Genomic DNA, 17975 nt, shown 5'->3' with positions numbered 1-17975 from the left:
TAGAGCCATTTAATGCATAAATGGTTCTTTGCGTGGTGAAAATGTTCTTCAGATTGATGGAGGATGTGCTGAAGACGGATCTTCATAGAACCTTGAAAGGGATTCTATATAGTAACAAAAAAGGGTTCTACTGTAACAAGCTTTGTCACTGTAATGATGGAAAAACCCTATTTGGTGCTATATAGAACCCTTTTCAAAAAGGTTCTATATAGAACCTTCTGAACCTTCTACAGCACGTTCTCCAATCTGAAGATTATGGTGGCAAAAAAAAACATTTAATCATGAGAAGGTTTCTTGAGTGCTCATGGTTCTACACAGAACCAGGTGGGGTGGGTTTTTTTTTTTTTTTTTTAATTTAAACTTTTTGGTTCTACATAAAGAAACTGGTTCTATCTCTTCGAGAGACATCTTTTTAACAGTGTTGACAATAGCATAGTAACAATAGCAGAACCCTTTTAGGTGCAATATAGAACCATTTTCAAAAAGGTTCTATATAGAACTATATACAACACAATCTTTCAGTCGGAAGAACCATTTCACCAGCAAAGAATCATTAAAGCATGAAATGGTTCTATGAAGAACCGTGAGTACTCAGCCATTTGAATGCTTGAATTGTCCTTTGCATGCTGAAATGGTTCTTCAGATTGATGGAGAATGTGTTTATGGTTCTGTGTAGAACCCTAAAATAGTTCTAGATTGCAGTGTCAAACTTGTAGAAGAACCTTTATTGAAAAGGGTTCTATATATAACATGCAGCACATTCTCAATCAATCTAAAGAACTATTTCAACACGCAGATCTTTGGGTGCTCGTGGTCCAGAACCGCTTTCTTCACTAAACCCTTGAAGAAGAATGCAGGGGAAGACTTAAAGGCTGAACTGGAGCACCGCCTTCCTCCAATCAGAACCGTAGCTTTGTACCACGTGACTTGCACCTCTACGTGTACAGCAGTGAGATTGAACTGAAACCGTCAAACAGTTAAGCAGAGAACAGCGTCTCAAATCTCCAAACCGATGTGAAATGTTACTCCCTGGAGTCTCTAGACTCCGACATGGATTTGGAAGAGGCTTTTCAGGCTGTAGGAGAGTTCGGCAGGCACCAGAAGCGGATGGTCGGTGTTTTGGTCCTGCTACAGGTAAGGCTAGCTTTAGCTTTAGCAGCGGATGCTGTTCAGCCGCTGCACTGATAGCTCGGTTATCTCTGTGACTCGGTCTGATTTCACACTTGAACTCCAGTAACTGAGGTGAACAGTGCAGGCTTAACGACGGTAAGAGTTGGTGGTAATTTTGTGTGGTAACGTTATGTCCGTGCTTGAACGGGGCTTCCTACTCGCCTGGTTCTTGTTCTAATTGTCCCGTTCCACCTTAAATGGTATAGCAGTTACATTCGGGCGCCTGAGGCATCAGTTCGTGCTGGAAATATCGGAGGGCACTTTAACGCCACCACACTGACGTGTTTCTAAGGAGCCCCTTTAAGGTGACGTGATTTTTTTAATAAGGCGTGGCACGAGTTACGAGAAACTTATCGTCGCCTCAAAATATCCTAGGGTTTGCAGGGGGAATAGGAAAAGCATACACAGCTCCGAGGTCGTATTTACAGTCCCACTTTATTTTGACTCAGCAGCCTGACTACAAGACTACGGAGCCCCGCTGGTGACATTCTGTATGCATAAAAATATTGTGTGGCCACGGCTTAGTAAAGCGCGGGAATGAGATGATTAAGTCGTGGCCACGACTTAATAAAGTGTAGGAACGAGATACCAATGCATGGCCGCGTCTTAGTAAGGCATGGAAACGAGATCACGGCTTACTAAGTCGTGGCCACGCATTAGGATCTCGTTCCCATGCGTTAATAAGGTGTGGCCACGCATTATTTTTATTTATTCATGATGTCATCATCAGGGCTCCGTGCACGACAGATAAGATAGCTCTCTTTTATTTCCTTGACAGAAATATGCTCTTTAACCTTCAGCGCGGCCGAGCTCAGCCACAGAGGCCCTGAGGGTATAAATCAGCAAACAGACCTCGGTGATGGTAACCACCCACCCAACCTGCTCTACAGTGATAATCTGTGAATCTACTGAACATGCAGCCAAAAACCTTTACTTACTGTTTTTGTTAAAAAGTCCAAATCATGCACAAAACATCGTGGGAACCCCAGCGTGCTCTAATGCCACAAGATTAATCCAAAGCCTCAATATATTAGTTGGTGGTCTCAGTAAACTAATCTGTGAGCTCAATATATTAATCCATGGCCTCAAAATATTAATTTGTGATCCTAATATATTACCTTGTTGCCTCAGTATAGTAATTTGTGACCTCAACGTATTAATTTTTGGGCTCAGTATAGTAACTTGTGACCTCAATGTAGTAAGTTGTGGCCTCAATATATTAATTCAGGGTCTAAATATAGTAATTTGTGGCCTCAATATATTAATTTGTGAACTCAGTGTTTCTTTGTGAACACACTGTATTAATAAGTGAACTTGAACATGAATATAATAATTCATGGCCTTAAAATAGTAATGTGTGACCTTTATATTAACTTGTGGCCTCAATATAGTAACGTTTGACTTTAATATAGTAATTCGTGGCCTAAATATAGTAACCTGTGGCCTCAGTATATTAAGTTCCTGCTTTAATATAATAACTTATGGTCTCAATATAATAACTTGTGACCTCAGTGTAGTAACTTGTGGCCTCAATATAGTCATTTGTTACCATACCTTATTAAAAATGATTCGCCATGTCACCTTAGGGGATCCATGTTATTTACTAGTGGGATTTTTCAAGGAGCCCCGAAATTCCGAGTTGGGGGTGTGCCGACAAAAAAGCAGCAGTAGCTGATAAACGGGTTTTATTTCAGTAATTCAGAGCCACACACTAACAGCACTAACACTGCAGGCTAAAATCTGTGGCGGTGAATTCCAGACCTTTTTCAAATTCAAGGGCAAATTTGAAAATGCTGATTAAATTGTGTATTTGCGATTGCACTTCCCGTGTGCTGTGGGAGGGACATTGGGAAGGACTATTTTAGTGCACACCGTGTTTTAAGAGGAAGTGATGTAAAAGTCTGAACTTTGGTACTGGAGCAATAGCAACTAAGTTCCTCCATAAAGCTTAGGGCTGGACAGTATGATACTGTTTATTATTAGGATGATAAATTATGTCAATACAGTGTGCTGTGTATCGTCAAGTAGGACACTGACCAACTGCAAGTTTCATTATAAAGAGAGCAAAATTAGTGATATTGCGAAATATTGAATAAAAATCATTGTTTCCAGTTTTTGATTGTGTTTTTTTTTAAATTGTAGCACTGCTGGTTCTTTTTCTGTTACAACTGATCGCTGATCAGATAATAAATATCATGACCTACAAATCTTTAAAATTTCTTATTTGTTTTTATTGTGGTATTATATTTTTGCCATATCGCCCACCTCTGATAGAGCTGCAGTGGATCATCTTAGCACATCCAGAGGAAGTTTTTGAGGCTCAGTTCTTCTGTTTTTGGGTCATTTCGGTCTAAAATAAAATGCTCCAAATGTGAGAGGTGTGAGTAACGGTAAAGCAGTCCAGCAGCTGACCCAGCACTGCAGAATGAAAGTCCAGAAATGAGATTGGGAGCTCAGTGTGAAGGATTAAAGTGGAACTCAGCGAAGTAGATTCCTTTCTTCACAAAGTTCTTTAGTAGAAGAGAAAGTATTAACATTTGAAAATGCTCAGGTCTGGTCTCTGGTCTCTGCGCCTAAGGCTTTGTTCCTTTCATACTAAATATGTTGAATGATGGAAAAATTATGTTTTTAACAAGTATAAATAAAAACAAAAGGGCATTATTAATAATAAATTCTGTCCTGTATAGATCTACATGGCATGCCAGTCTATGCTCATCGTTCTGGTGGGCGCCGTTCCAGAGTACCGTGTAGAGCCCGTCACGGAGAGGGGCGGAGGTGATCTGACCCAAAGCGTGACTTCTACAGAAGATTTTAGCTCCATTGTGACTGAGGTGAGGCATTTTCTATATAATTTGACATCGTCTTTTGTCAGTAATTGTCATGCATCTGTTAGCAATATACACCAACTGGCCACTTCATTAAGTACGCTTCCTTGTTTCTACACTCATTGCCCATTTTATCAACTCCACTGACCATAAAGGAGCACTTTGTAGTTCTACATCTGTTTCTCTGCGTACTTTGTTACCCCTGTTCTTCAGTGGTCAGAACCCCCATAGGACCCCCACAGAGCAGGTACTATTTGGGTGGTGGATCTTTCTCAGTACTGCAGTGACACTGACGTGGTGGTGGTGTGTTAGTGTGTGTTGTGCTGGTGAGAGTGGATCAGACACAGCGGTGCTGCTGGAGTTTTTAAACACCTTAACGTCGCTGCTGGACTGAGAACCAGAAACATCCAGCCAACAGCGTCCTGTAACCACTGATGATGGACTAGAGGATGACCAACACAAACTGTGCAGCAACAGATGAGCAACTGTCTCTGACTTTACATCAACAAGCTGGACCAACAAGGTAGGAGTGTCTAATAGAGTGGTCAGTGAGTGGACACAGTGTTTGAAGACTCCAGTAGCACCGCTGTGTCTGATCCACTCGTGCCAGCACAACACACACTAACACACCACCACCACCAGGTCAGTGTCACTGCAGTGCTGAGAATGATCTACCACCCAAATAGTACCTGCTCTGTGGGGGTCCTGTGGGGGTCCTGACCACTGAAGAACAGGGTAGCAAAGTATGCAGAGAAACAGATGGACTACAGTCTGTAACTGCAGAACTACAAAGTGCTCAGTGAAGCTGATAAAATGGACATTGAGTGTAGCTACAAGGACTTGGACTTAATGAAGCGACTGGTTGGTGTAGAAAAAGCTCTCCCTGGCTCGTGTGTAGTGGGATCTGGAGTGAACAGGACTGTATTTGCTCACTTCTTCATACAGTTATTACAGATGTAGCTCAGTCAGCGGGTGCTGATGTGCTGTTGTGCAGCTGATTTGGGGAAAACTGATCCCAGACCAGCAGTGTATAAAAGCGCCTACATCTGTGTGAGTGCTGGAGTCTGATTGTGTTTGTGCTCTGTCCGTTTTGCAGTGGTATCTGGTGAAGCAGCAGGCGTATAAAGTGAGCCTGGCCGGGTCGCTGTTCTTCGCCGGGGTGCTGGTTGGGAACGTACTGTTCGGACCCCTCTCTGATAAAATCGGACGGAAACCAGTGTTCCTGACGAGTAAGTTCGCATGAAAATACCCTTGTGCTGTTAATGGAATAATCTTTGACTGTAATGAGCACCTGCTTTTGTTTAAACTGAGGGGCTGGTGACTTAACTAGAACTAGGCTGGTCAGCTAGCTAACAGGCTAAAAGACTAAACTCCATCATTTATATCACAGGCTTGAATTAAAGTACTTATAGTATGATTAACTGATAAACGGCAGTATAAAAGTTAAAGAATATCACTTGAATAGATTACAAGCTTCAAATCTTCGCATCAAGCCCGGGCTGAATCCCAAACGGCTCTGTACTCCCTAAATAGTGCGCTAGCTATGAAAGTTTAGAAATTCTTGCCTCTACAGCCAAATAGTGCATCATTTATCGAGTGTGGATGTGTCCGAGTCCCAAATGACTATTTCTTAAGCTATATTTGCACCGTTGGGGTTCAGGATTCAGTACTTAAATTCATACGTAGTGCACTATTTAGGGAGCAGGGAGCCATTTGAGATTCAGCCCCAGTGTGGGAAGAGGTGCGCCGCTGGATTGGTGCTCAGTTACACTCGTGCTGGTAATTTGGTGACCAAAAAGTACTTATAAAGCAAAAGTTTTTGCATTAAACAGTGCTGTGTTATCATGTGTTCACTTTTTTAAATTCAAAGTTCATGAAATTACTGCAATATACAGCGATGGGAGACCAAACTCCTCATTTAGCGGTCCGTGGTTGTTTGGCAACGACACCATACGCTAAAGGAACTACATTTCTTGGCGGAATACTTATGTCGATTATGTATTTTATCATATTTTATGTTGGCCACTGTTTCTGCTTCATATCGGGCCTAAGAACACCCTTCCCCATGATAAAATCACAGTAATGCACGGCCTCAAGTGGCTTATTGCTTTAATATATCATTGCATTGACATTTTCTCTCTCTCCCTCCCTCTCTCTCTCTCTCTCTCTCTCTCTCTCTCTCTCTCTCTCTCTCTCTCTCCCCCTCCCCCTCTCTCTCTCAGGTTTGTTTTTTGAGTTGCTGTTTGCGTATGGCAGCGCTTTCGCACCAAACTATGAGCTGTTTGCTCTGTCTCGGTTTCTGGTGGGGATAATGAACGGAGGGATGGCTCTGGTCTGCTTCATCCTCTCTCAGGAGTACGTGGGGAAGTCCTACTGGGCTCTGACAGGTAGCGCCTCAGATGCTCATCTACAGAGAAAAAATGGTTTGTTTCTGTTGGATTACAAAGGCAGTGTAATGCATATATTGTAGCCAAACATTCTTCCAGAATACAGTAAGTACATCATCGAATATTGGCTTAAAATATTAGTCAAATCTAATCATCTGTCTGATCATTTTTTAAGCAAAGATCTGCCTATAATTCTGATATTGTTGTGCATCCCTATAAATAAGGAATGCCTTTTATTAGTGTGTCCAAACTTTTGACTTTTTGACCATGTTTTAAATAGAAGATGTATCTTTGTGTCTTGTCAGTGTCTTAACGTATTATTTGTCTGTTTTGTTTGTGCATGTGTGCATCAGGAACGCTGGCTAACATGACCTTTGCAGTGGGCATAGCTTTGTTCGCTGTTCTCGGCTACTACATCAGGCAGTGGCGTAACCTAGCAACGGCAGCCAACAGTCCCGGGGTGCTGCTCTTCCTCTTGTGCATGTACGTGTGTGAAACAGAAAACAGCTCTATGGTAGCATGTTTGTCAGAAAAAGGGGCGTCGGCTGGACATGTAGAGTTCCCGTAGAATTGTTTCGGTAAATCGTCCCCCAGAATTTTTAAAATTAACCTTAATTTAACCTTAATTTAATATGAGGATTTACACATCAACAAAACATGCAGTGATTCTGCAGGTCGGATCTTAGAAACAAAATCATTAAAAACAAAACAATACAAACAAAAGAAGACAATGCTGTAACAGAAAGTGAGCATCTTCTGCACATTTCCTCTCTCTCCACATCAGGCTCTTCTACACGTCTCCTCTCTGGTGTCCTGCTAACAGAGGAGCTGAACAGTTTAATATACTTTAGAAGCTGAACAGTCTTTAAGTAAAACTCTTCTTCCCTAAAACCACTGTTGTAAATATAAAAGATATTGATAGATAAACAGAGCTAGAGCTCCACAGACCGACAAGCCGATAAAACATCAGGTTTTCAAACATAGTTTTTGCAGCATTAAGTTTGGATTGGGCTGGTTTTCAAAAGAGTGACTTTTTTATGTACAGTGTAAAATTAATTTGGAGTTTTAGCTTATAAAGTTGAGTCACCTGGCTGCATTAAATTTGTACTTCATATAATGAGTGAACAGAATGTAACACACAATGATCTGATAACTCACTATAGCAGGTTCAGTGAACGTTTTCAAAACAGCCAGTTTACTCACATATATTAGATAAAATAATTATTGTTTTACATTGAAGTACATTTGTCTTTTTTGTGGAGATTTTAATGCACTCCCTCTCTCCCTCCCTCTCTCTCTCTCTCTCTTTCTCTCCCTCTCTCTCTCCCTTCCTATCTCTATCGTGCCACTCTCTCGCTCTCATACATCTCTCTCTCTCCCTTTCTCTTTCTATCGCATCACTCTCTCTCCCTCTGTATTGGGCCTCTCTCTGTCTCTCTCTCTCTCTCCCTCTCTCTCCCCCTCTGTATTGTGCCTCTCTCTTTCTCTCTGTCTCTCTCTCTCGCTCGCACACTCCCCCTCTCTCTAATGGGCCTCTCTCTCTCTCTCCCTCTCCCTCTCTCCATCACACCACTCTCTCCCTCTTCCTCTCTCCATCACACCACTCTCTATCTCTCCTCTTGCTTTCCCTCGATCTTTCGCGCCACTCTCTCTCTGTCTTTCTCTCTCTCTCCATCACAGTTCTCTTTTTTTTACCCCCTCTGTCTTGCCTCTTTCGCACAGCTCTCTCTCTCGCTCTCTCTCTTTCTCTAAATGAAATCCTGCATGATGACAGTGTAATTGAATGAGGGTGAACGGTGTGAAATGTTAACTTTATAAGGTTCAGGGCTGGTTAATAACTATTCAGGCCCACAGCCCCAGAAGCCCAGGCCCAACGACGCCCTTGTACACAAATATCTGAACGTTTCAGAAGAGTGCAGGGCTGTGGAGAGTATTATGCTCTGAGCTGAGTTCTTCACTCTGCCTTAGTGTAGTGCTGGTAGATCATTAACCCTGAGAAGTGGCCGTTATCGCCATCACAGAAGCATGTGGTAGTTTTACACGAGTTGTTTGTCACTTGTAGCTCATTGAAACAAAGAGAGAAACTGTGGAAATGGTGACTTTTATATACAGAATGAAAATCTAAAGTTAGCTAAGCATGAAATGAGTTATGTAACTGCAGCTGTCAAAGTTAATGTGTTATTACTGTGTTCAATTATTAACACCACTAATGTTTAACAGTACTGCATTTTCCTAGACCCTTCAAACCATCTGTCATAGTCCATACTGAAGCTCAGCTGCAGCATGCTGTGTGTTACTTTGAAGGATTCTGTGATTGTAGTCCTTTCATTCAAATACAGCTATTAAATGACTTAAAGTGATACCCCCAGCAGGCTGTACTGGACGGTGCTTGCAGGAGAACTATGGACAAATTAACCAGCTGCAAATTAACAAAAGCATCAGCAAAGTGCAGCTCCAGTTTCCCATAAGAGCATCCACTGTAACAAGAATCCCCAAGCTATGTGACAGAGTGAGAGGCTACAATCACAGAGGAGTTGAACCACTGACTGTATATGTGATATATATGATGTATATACTCACCGTTTGTAACATGCAGACACTGATGCTCTCACTGGACGTCGGTGATAAAAAAAATATCGGGAAAAAAATGTGTTCACTCTGTAGAAATCATGTCATTTTCACATTCAGGTCCTGCATTCACACGGTAAAAATGATGTTATTGAAATACTGAAAATAATAAATATATTCCGATGAAGCTTATTTCGTTCCTTCATATAGCCATAACAAAATGCACATTTTAAAATCTATCTATAAATCTTCAGGGTAAAATTTTAGCAAATAATTCAAACCTCAAACGACACAAAAAAATGCAGTTAAATGCTATAAATTATTGGAATTGTTTGACAGCCGTTGTAATTTCATTTAAATAATTACCCTCATTTAAAACAAGTGTATAGCAAAGCAACAGTAATCCCACTGTTCTTCTAAGGGTTATGTTTGGTTTTTTTTTTAATAAAATCTGTCCTTTCTCACATTTATATTCTTTGTTTTTGTGTGTATGTATGTGAATATATGTAAATGTATGTGGGTTTATTTTTGTCTTTGCATGCTCCAGCACCCTGCCCGAGTCTCCACGGTGGCTGTACTCTCGAGGGCGAATGGGTCAGGCTGAGCGAGTGTTGCAGAATTTCGCTGTAAGGAACGGCAAAGGTCGGGTCACTCTGAAACTCCGCCGGACGCCTGGCTCACCTGGTGCTGAGACGCCCAGTCCAGGACTCTTCATGCTGGCCACGCATACTGTACTGCGCTGCAGGACTGTGGTCCTCATGTACGTTTGGTGAGTGCTTCATATTTCTTTATATTATATAAATATTTATAATATTCCTTCCTTTAATTTCTTCCTTGCCTTAGTGTAGCTAACAGCTAACAGAACATTACATCAATTAGATCATAACCACGGGATGTAGGGGTGCCGGCCCCCCATCAGCGCATAAAACGGTGTCATTGACTTGAAGCACCACTCTTATGAAGCACTTAAAACAATTTGAGTGCTAATAGTGCCCCCTTGTGGAGATTTTTAGACTGCTAAACCAGAGTGACCAGTGTAATTCTTACATATTATCATATTTATGTGCTTGTGTTTGTATGTATTTCAGGTATGCCTGTAGTCTGGTGTATTATGGGCTGACTATGAATGCGAGTGAGGATAAAGGCAGTCGGTACCTCAGTGTGGCCATGTATGGCCTGGTGGAGCTCCCTGCATACCCGCTTTGCATGTACTTCATCAACAAGTCCTGGTGTGTACACAACACATACACTGTCAGTCAGAAGGTGGTGGAGTCACATTGTGTTCCTTTGTCGTTAAACTGAAAGAAGTAGCATTCTTAAGTTAGGAAGCAAACAGGCTGACTGTGTGCTGCTGCTATGAGTCACCCTGTAAAGCCTAAAATGATGATTTAAAAGTCAGAGGTGTTGGGTCAGTAATTTTTCGGACCACGTCATACGCGTTACTTATTAAGCAGGGTTTACACTACAAAATTTTTTGCCTGATTTTAAGCCCGATCTGCCTCTTGTGACAGATTTTCAGAATCTGAAGCAATCTGTGCTTTTTTTCTAAGGGATGCTCACACGCTGCTCAGTCTTGAGTCTCGAGTACTGGTTTCTTGAGTATCTTTCAGTGTAAGTACTATAAAAAAATTTGAGTGCCCTTTTGGTGACTGAGTTCCCCTTTAGTTTTCTGAAAATGTCTTTAGTTTGAAGATGCTGTTCTGGAGAAATGAGTGAGCCCTTTAGCTCTCTGATCGAACTCTGAAGTGATCAAACATGTTTGATGTTTATGCCTTAAAACATTCATGAGTCCTGTAGTGTGAGAAGGTCTGAGATTTACTGAACAAGTGATTCAAACAACAGCCAATCAGAGAGCTAGAAAAGCAAAGAAAAGGCGAAGAGACGTGTGAGCACACCATCTGACCGGCAGAGGAGCAGCATGTGAAACACAGAAATAAAAGCCGATATCATGTTTATAGTGTTGATCCAGACATGAAGTCACTCTCTTTACAGTTTCAGTTCAGCTGCCAGTTTGTGGTGAAATATTTCTCCAGCTCTCAGTGCATCAGCGCTTCTCAGCCACATATTAATCCCCAGTTTGCACTTTCGCTGCGCATTAAAGCACAAACAGGTCCAGTAAGTTCAGCTCTGTTTGTGTCATGTGATCCGAGGAGATCTGGGAGTTTGAGTTCTTATTCGTAGTTCAAACTCGTTATGTGTGTTATACTCTCTCTTTGCCTTGTCGTCTAGTGTGAGCGCCCTCATGTCAAAAAAACAGGAAATTCTGGGACAAACTGACGTTAAGTTTGTGATGCTCTCTGTTTTAGAAATGTGTTAAGATTTTAAAAGTCATGTAGTGAATGCCCAGCCTTAATGCCACACACAAAGACTTAAAAAGAAGGTCTGGTGTTTAGGTCTCAAATGCAAAATCAGAGGTATACTGAGGTAGTAGACTGAGTTCTCTTTAAATACTTTTTCAACACACTCGCAATCATCCGAAACAGCCCACGGAACAATGCAAAACACATTTCCACCTGAGAGTTCTCCAAATCCCTAAAAATGACCAAGTGTCAGTTGTTGTTTTTTTTTCAAACCTTTGTTAAAAGCACATATTGAAACTCTTTTGGTCCAAAGGATAGTTTAAACACCTTAAAGGTTTGAATGCTGATGAGTGCTGACATCACAACAAGGGGATAGAATAAATTTTCTTTTGTTTTATTTACAAAGTACCACCGTCACTATATTTACATGTCTGATTTTCTTTAAATTAACCTGCTCAGTCTTTTATGTGTTAAGTTACTGCATATGTACAAGGAAAACTCTCATTTATATTAAAAACGTTTTGAAAAGTCCTTTATTAAAGTCAGAAAGAGCTGAATGTTTAGCACTTAGGGCTGATCATCAGTAAAGTTAGTTTAGCACTGAACCAGGCCTCGGGCCATTTAAATATGTGGTATATTTGAAGGCTGCTCTGTTTAGATTGCTTTGCTTATATGTATTTACTTTAACAGTTTGCTCTCTCTCTCTCTCTCTCTCTCTCTCTCTCGCTCTCTCTCTCTCTCTCTCTCTCAGGTCAGGAAGAAGGAAATCGTTGGCCAGTTTTCTCATCCTGGCTGGGCTGTGTTGTCTTCTCTCAATGGCTGTACCAGTTCAGTCTGGTGAGAGGATGATATTGTAATAATGAAATGAAATGAACCTTTTTAGGCAACTGTGTCTGACCACATCGGAATTAGACTTCAGCCCATGACTGTATTTACCACCATATTTTACAAAACAGACTATATATCACTGCTGGCAGAACAAAACCTTGCATCTCCGCTTTTGATGTTTCATACTGTTTTACAGAATTTGAAAATGCCAGCTGACCTTTACAGTGTCCCACTTTTTCATGTTGAATGGACCAACAGAAATGGTCCAAAAGTGCTTGGAAAAAAATCTAGTTCCATTAACTTCCATTCAAAGTTAGGAATGTTTTCTCCTTCTCCTGTAAAGTTAACATTTTGGAGACACGAGGTTTTGTTCCGACAATACCGATAAGCTTTTACAAACCCCGAAATTGTGTTGTGTGTTCAAATATTTACATGGTCATGAAAACATGAAGTATGACTGTTTTTTGGGACATACAACCATACAAATGTCAGAAATAGACCTCAGGGAAAATAAATGCAAGGAAAATGAAATGTTAAGTATAATACTATAAAATGATATAAGTATAATACTATAATATATTTTTGTCTATATTAATTTTTGTCATTTTAATATGAATATTTTATAATTCTTGTTGCTATAGCTCATTCCGGACAAAATTAAAATGTTTTACTTTTTATTAACAGTTTAATAAAGTCCCTTAGATTATTTGAAAGCTGTGAAGTTAAACAGTAATTTCATACATTCATCTGCAAGCAGATTGTTTTTGTATTATTAAGAACTTTGGTTCTACACTTTAAGAGTAGACTAATGACTGAGTACCAGCCTGTGTGTGTATGTGTGGATAATCCCACCCCTGTGATGTGGACTCCCTCTGCAGGCTCCATGGCCAGTGGCAGTTCTCTGGCTCTGTTGGGAAAGCTGATGGTCAGCGCTGCCTTCAACATAGTTTACGTTTACACCTCAGAGCTCTACCCCACCGTCATAAGGTACACACTGCAGATCAGTTTGAATGAGTCGAGTGTGTGTGTGTGTATGTGTGTGTGTGTGTGCGCAGTGATTAACAGATTAACTATTAACTGGCAAATAAACAGTTGTTTGAACAGTGATAACGCTTAAATAAACCGTCCTGTCATAAGTGGCCGATCATAGCATGTATGTTTATTTGAACTTGTACTAGTACTGACTGATAAATGTAACATTAGAATCTAAAACTTTCAGTAGCCAATTATTATATATTTATTATATATATACAGTTTTATATGTATATATTTGAAAAAAATTTAATTTGGTCATCTAAGCATGAGCACATTATAGCTGTCCACCCCTCAGATTAAACAAAGCTGGGTTCTTATATCTGGCCTCACCTATCAGTACCGCCTTCCACTGTTCATAAAAGGAACACTTTTTAATATCTCAGTGCCTTAATATGGAATTCACTTGTGTGCTTCTAAGTGTGCATATATCAAGTGTTTTGCAACGGCTTTGGTCGCGACTCAGTCAGTCAGATTTCATAACTGGAACTATTTAATAATGATATTTTGATGGGACGTGTCCTTGAATTTAGGCTTTTTGGTCAACGCTTAATTGTAGACGAGCATCCGTACTCTGTAAGATGTGATGCTTGTTGTGACAGACAGTGCATGCGGGCAATAAGCATGATACCCTATTAGAGGTTCTTTATTAGGGGTTCTCCTCTGAAGGTTCTTCTTTGGATTCCTCTTTTTCTTCTTCTTGTCTGCTAAAATGCCAAATTTGGTTTCATTTGGCCTCTGGAGGGCGCCACAGTGCTCAATCTTATGTCAGTATTGAAGTGTTTCTGTTTTAAAAATTGCCAATGGTTTCAAATGACAGAACTCATTAAGACTCGACCTTTTGGCAATAAAGATGTTTGTTAAAATCGCACAGCATTCATGTAGTCTGACTGAAACCCATGCTTACCACATTATCATGTACTCAGTAACACTGGTGGTTATTTGCAATGGCATTGTGCTATTACATTAATTTTAAATTGGGACCTAGCTTGCCATATTGTGCTTGGACCCCAGTGATTGCCGCTTGAATCTGTAGACAGACTTTTAAAAGAATTTATTATAGTTATTGCATAAATTACTGGAAACGTTTAGCAACATTCAGCATCGGTTATCCTGAACTTTGACATAAGTTGCACTCTAACTGTGTGTAATTGAGTGGACTGGTCACAATTGGCTATTTATTTTTACGTCGGACGGTGTCCCATAGTGCCAGGGCTTTGGTGGGGGAAGGGATTTTACCTCCAAAGCCATTTCAGGTTACAAATGCAGACAAATCATGCCAATGATGTCATTTATCCTGCGCCAAATAGAGAGCGGACTCTCAGTTCTCTCCTCTGACTTTCATTTGATAGTATCCTTGGAAAGGATGAGCTCCGATCTGAATTTGATGCCAATTCAAGAACTCCAAACTTAAGTCCTTCTTGAAATCTTCTTGCTTGACGTGCCCTGAAATCACTCACGTAGCAGGACATGTAATTGTTTTACTGACAAAAGATGTTTATTAATTTTACAGGAAACCTAACTTATTGCCAGAGTAATTCTGAACTAGTAATTCATGGTAGATGTGGAGGAGTGGTCATGCCCACCTTAAGCTGAAATGCGGCAAGTGAACTCTGGGAGACACAGGAATAATGCACTGTACATTCTGGAATTACAAAGGCCAGATTGGATCAAGACTGTCTGAAAGTGTGACTTGTCCCCCTTTAATCTTCTAAATTAAGCTTGACCAGACTTGCCAGACTGTAGTACCTACAATTTGTTATTTATTTATTTATTTATTTATTTATTTAGGAATGCAGGGCTGGGTGTCTGTTCCATGTCCTGTAGGGTCGGAGGCATTCTGGCTCCATTCGTGCCCAGCTTGGTAAGCTTTTATTCTGTTGTATTCTGTTGTTTCCACTCTGTGTTGTAATCATATGGAGTGACTGAGTGTTTATTGTTTGCTGATCAGAAAGTCCTGCATGCGTCGATGCCGTTCACGGTTTTCTGTCTGATCGGAGTGTCAGCGGGAGCGCTGGGGCTTCTCCTCCCGGAAACGCTCAACAAACCTGTCGCCGAAACACTCGAGGAGCTCTCCGCACCCGTCTACCAGCGCATCCTAGAAACACAGGTAACCCTGGCAACAGATGTAGTTTCTATAAAGCTGAATGATAATATTTATGTTTTATTTTATGTATCATAAACTTGAATTTACACAATTTACACACACATGTGGGGTCTAGTATGTGCTTCTTTGGTTTTACACTGGACCTATGAGGCTTTAAAAATGGACAAATGTACTCACAAATTCAGACTTCCAGGTGGCGGCTATCGCTTTTTAACTAGCGTTTGTCCATTTTTATACATAACAGTATGTTGTACATTATCAGAAACTGTGTGCATTAATTAAGTCATTGAGATGTAAACAAAGTCATTCAGAGTGGTTTGATGTGAAACTTACAACTCAGATTTCTTTACAGCGGTGTTGATAGGAACCAGGGGTCGCCATGACTACAACACAAATATAGACATTTTATTTACTATTCAAAACCACCAGTGAACCTACATTTATTTTTATTTATTTATTTAGTTTAGTTTTATATGTAATGTTGATAATGGAAAATTAGTGATAAATCTGGAAAAAAAAAATTGGGGACTATTTTGCCTTATAATGCAAACTTTAAAACTGATGTTGTTAATTTAATGCAATAGAATGTAAATTCACAAACAAATTATCACTTTTATTTTACAGACATTTGCTTTTATTTTAGTGGTTCTTAGTGTTATTGTTACAGTAAAACACTGTATGTCAGGATGACTAGTTGACCTACAGAAACTGTTGAATTACAATAAAAGGCAGGTATTCTAAGAGATTTAATAGCTGTAATTTAACAGATTTTTACTATTATTGAGCAAACATATTTTACTGTTAATTAACAGGTTTTGCCTGGCACTAAATTGATTGTTAAAAATATATTTTAGGCCAAAATCTTCCCAAGACAGCGTATTCATAGCTATTTTAATATAAAAAACTGTGAGGGAGCTTTTAGAGACATTAAAGTCTTCAGACGTCTGGTTCCTATCACCACCACTGTGAACAGTTCTGACTCTGTTAGTTTCTATAGAACAGAGCTTTTCACACCAAACCACTCTGAATGACTCTGTTTACATCTTAACCTTTTAGTAATGCAGACATTTAAAAAAATCTGTGGAATTCCGCTTTAATATTATTGAAAACATTAATTCCACACTTTTGAATCTGTACATATGAGAAAGAAAAGCTTGCCTAGTGCTCAGTTTACATCTTAAACATTTAATCATTCAGAAATTTTGAAAAATCAGTAGAATTCTCCTTAAACAGTTCAACCCTTGAGGTAAGTGTGTGATGATTTAGGGCTGCGGTTAGCTACATTAGCATTGTAGCGCCAATGCAGAGCTAAAGAAGCAAGAATGCTTTGGGTGATCACATTTTGATTAAGGGGAAAATTAAACGCTTTAACGCAGATCATCGTGTTTGTACAGGTTCATCTACTGGAGGACGAGCACCTGTCGAAACGCAAAGGATCTGGAAGTAAATGAGCCTCAAGCCTGTGTAGCTACACACTCGTGGAAGTGTGGACGACTAATTTTATGCATACATGCAATGCGGTGCAAAATTCAGAGACCACCCCTCATTTCATTTGCAGTCAAAACAGCCATTAAGTACAGTTATTCATTTTTCAGGAGATGTTTCTGCAGAGATTAGACATAAACCACTTGCAAATGTCAAAAGTGAAAAAAACAGGAGTTTCCAACACTTTTTTAAAAAAATGATTAAAAACTACAGAGAAAATGGGGCTCGTAACAACCACCTGGAAGAGCTGGTGGACACCAAAAACTGCCCCCATCAGATAAACAGCACTTAAAGCTTTCATCGTTGAGAGAGAGGAGAAAATCAAACTGCTTCAGATCTGAAAACATACACAGGTGTTTCTGTCCATCCTTCCACTGTGAGAAGACGACTCAGCGCTATGGGTCTGAAAGGATGTGTAGCTGTCAAGAAGAACCTCACTGAGAAAAGGAGACGGACACAAACAAACAAACAAAGAAGCTGCTGGTGTTCTCAGAACATCGGACTGACCACCGCGGAGGCCAGATGAAGAGGACTTCAGTGTCACTTCCAGGATGTTGCTTTGAGTAAAATGAGAGCTCCAAGCAGAGCAGCTTGCTTCTGGAAAGAAAAGAGGATCTAACCTGCTCTGACCCCCAATGACCCAGGGACCTGAGGGGTTCTGCTACATGGATGTTTCAGAGTGCCAGACGGTAGCTGCTGACTGGACCAAGAGTGGACTCTTGCAGAGAGAGTGAGAGAGAGTGAGTGATTGAATGAGTGAGTGAGTGACAGAAACTGATATACAGATAGTGTGTTCAGAAGTTTGGAATCATTTCTCCCATCAGTCGTCTGTTGTCACACACAGTGATGACTTGTATAATGTGGATTCAAATATAATCTACACTTTTAAAAAAAGATGGTTCTTCAAGGGTTCTTTAGTAAAGAAAATGGTTCTATATAGAACCAGGAACATTTAAAGAACCCTTTGCATGATTAAAGGGTTTCTTTGCATCATGAAGGGGTTCTTCAGAATGTGCTTGTATGTCAAGCTTGTAACAATAGCAGGGTGCTATCTAGAACTCTTTTCAAAAAAGTTCTGTATAGGTTCTATGTAACTGCAGCACATTCTCCATCACTCTACAGAACCACTTCACCATACAAAGAACCTTTTAATCATGCAGAGGGGTCGTTGAGTGTGCATAGTTCTTTATAGAACCATTTTTCTTGCTAAAGAACCCTCTTTTTTTTAAGAGTGTACACAGAAAATACGTGGTTTTTGGAACATTTAAATTGA

General features: G+C 40.2%; 1 protein-coding gene across 1 annotated transcript; it reads left to right on the top strand.

Annotated features, from left to right (window-relative positions):
• Positions 1 to 925: 925 nt before the first annotated feature.
• slc22a15 (solute carrier family 22 member 15) lies at positions 926 to 16979 on the top strand. The gene is made up of 12 exons (XM_036593538.1): positions 926 to 1134; positions 3858 to 4001; positions 5092 to 5224; positions 6218 to 6382; positions 6736 to 6865; positions 9498 to 9719; positions 10039 to 10179; positions 12002 to 12087; positions 12957 to 13065; positions 14902 to 14974; positions 15062 to 15220; positions 16612 to 16979. Exons 1-12 carry the CDS (start codon positions 1051 to 1053, stop codon positions 16666 to 16668), a joined length of 1503 nt encoding a protein of 500 aa, XP_036449431.1. The 5' UTR covers positions 926 to 1050; the 3' UTR covers positions 16669 to 16979.
• Positions 16980 to 17975: the final 996 nt, after the last annotated feature.

This window comes from Colossoma macropomum, unplaced genomic scaffold, assembly GCF_904425465.1.
Source record: "Colossoma macropomum unplaced genomic scaffold, Colossoma_macropomum, whole genome shotgun sequence".
NCBI lineage: Eukaryota > Metazoa > Chordata > Actinopteri > Characiformes > Serrasalmidae > Colossoma > Colossoma macropomum.
Note: the sequence above shows the minus strand (reverse complement) of the source record. Positions and strands in the feature narration are given on the sequence as shown.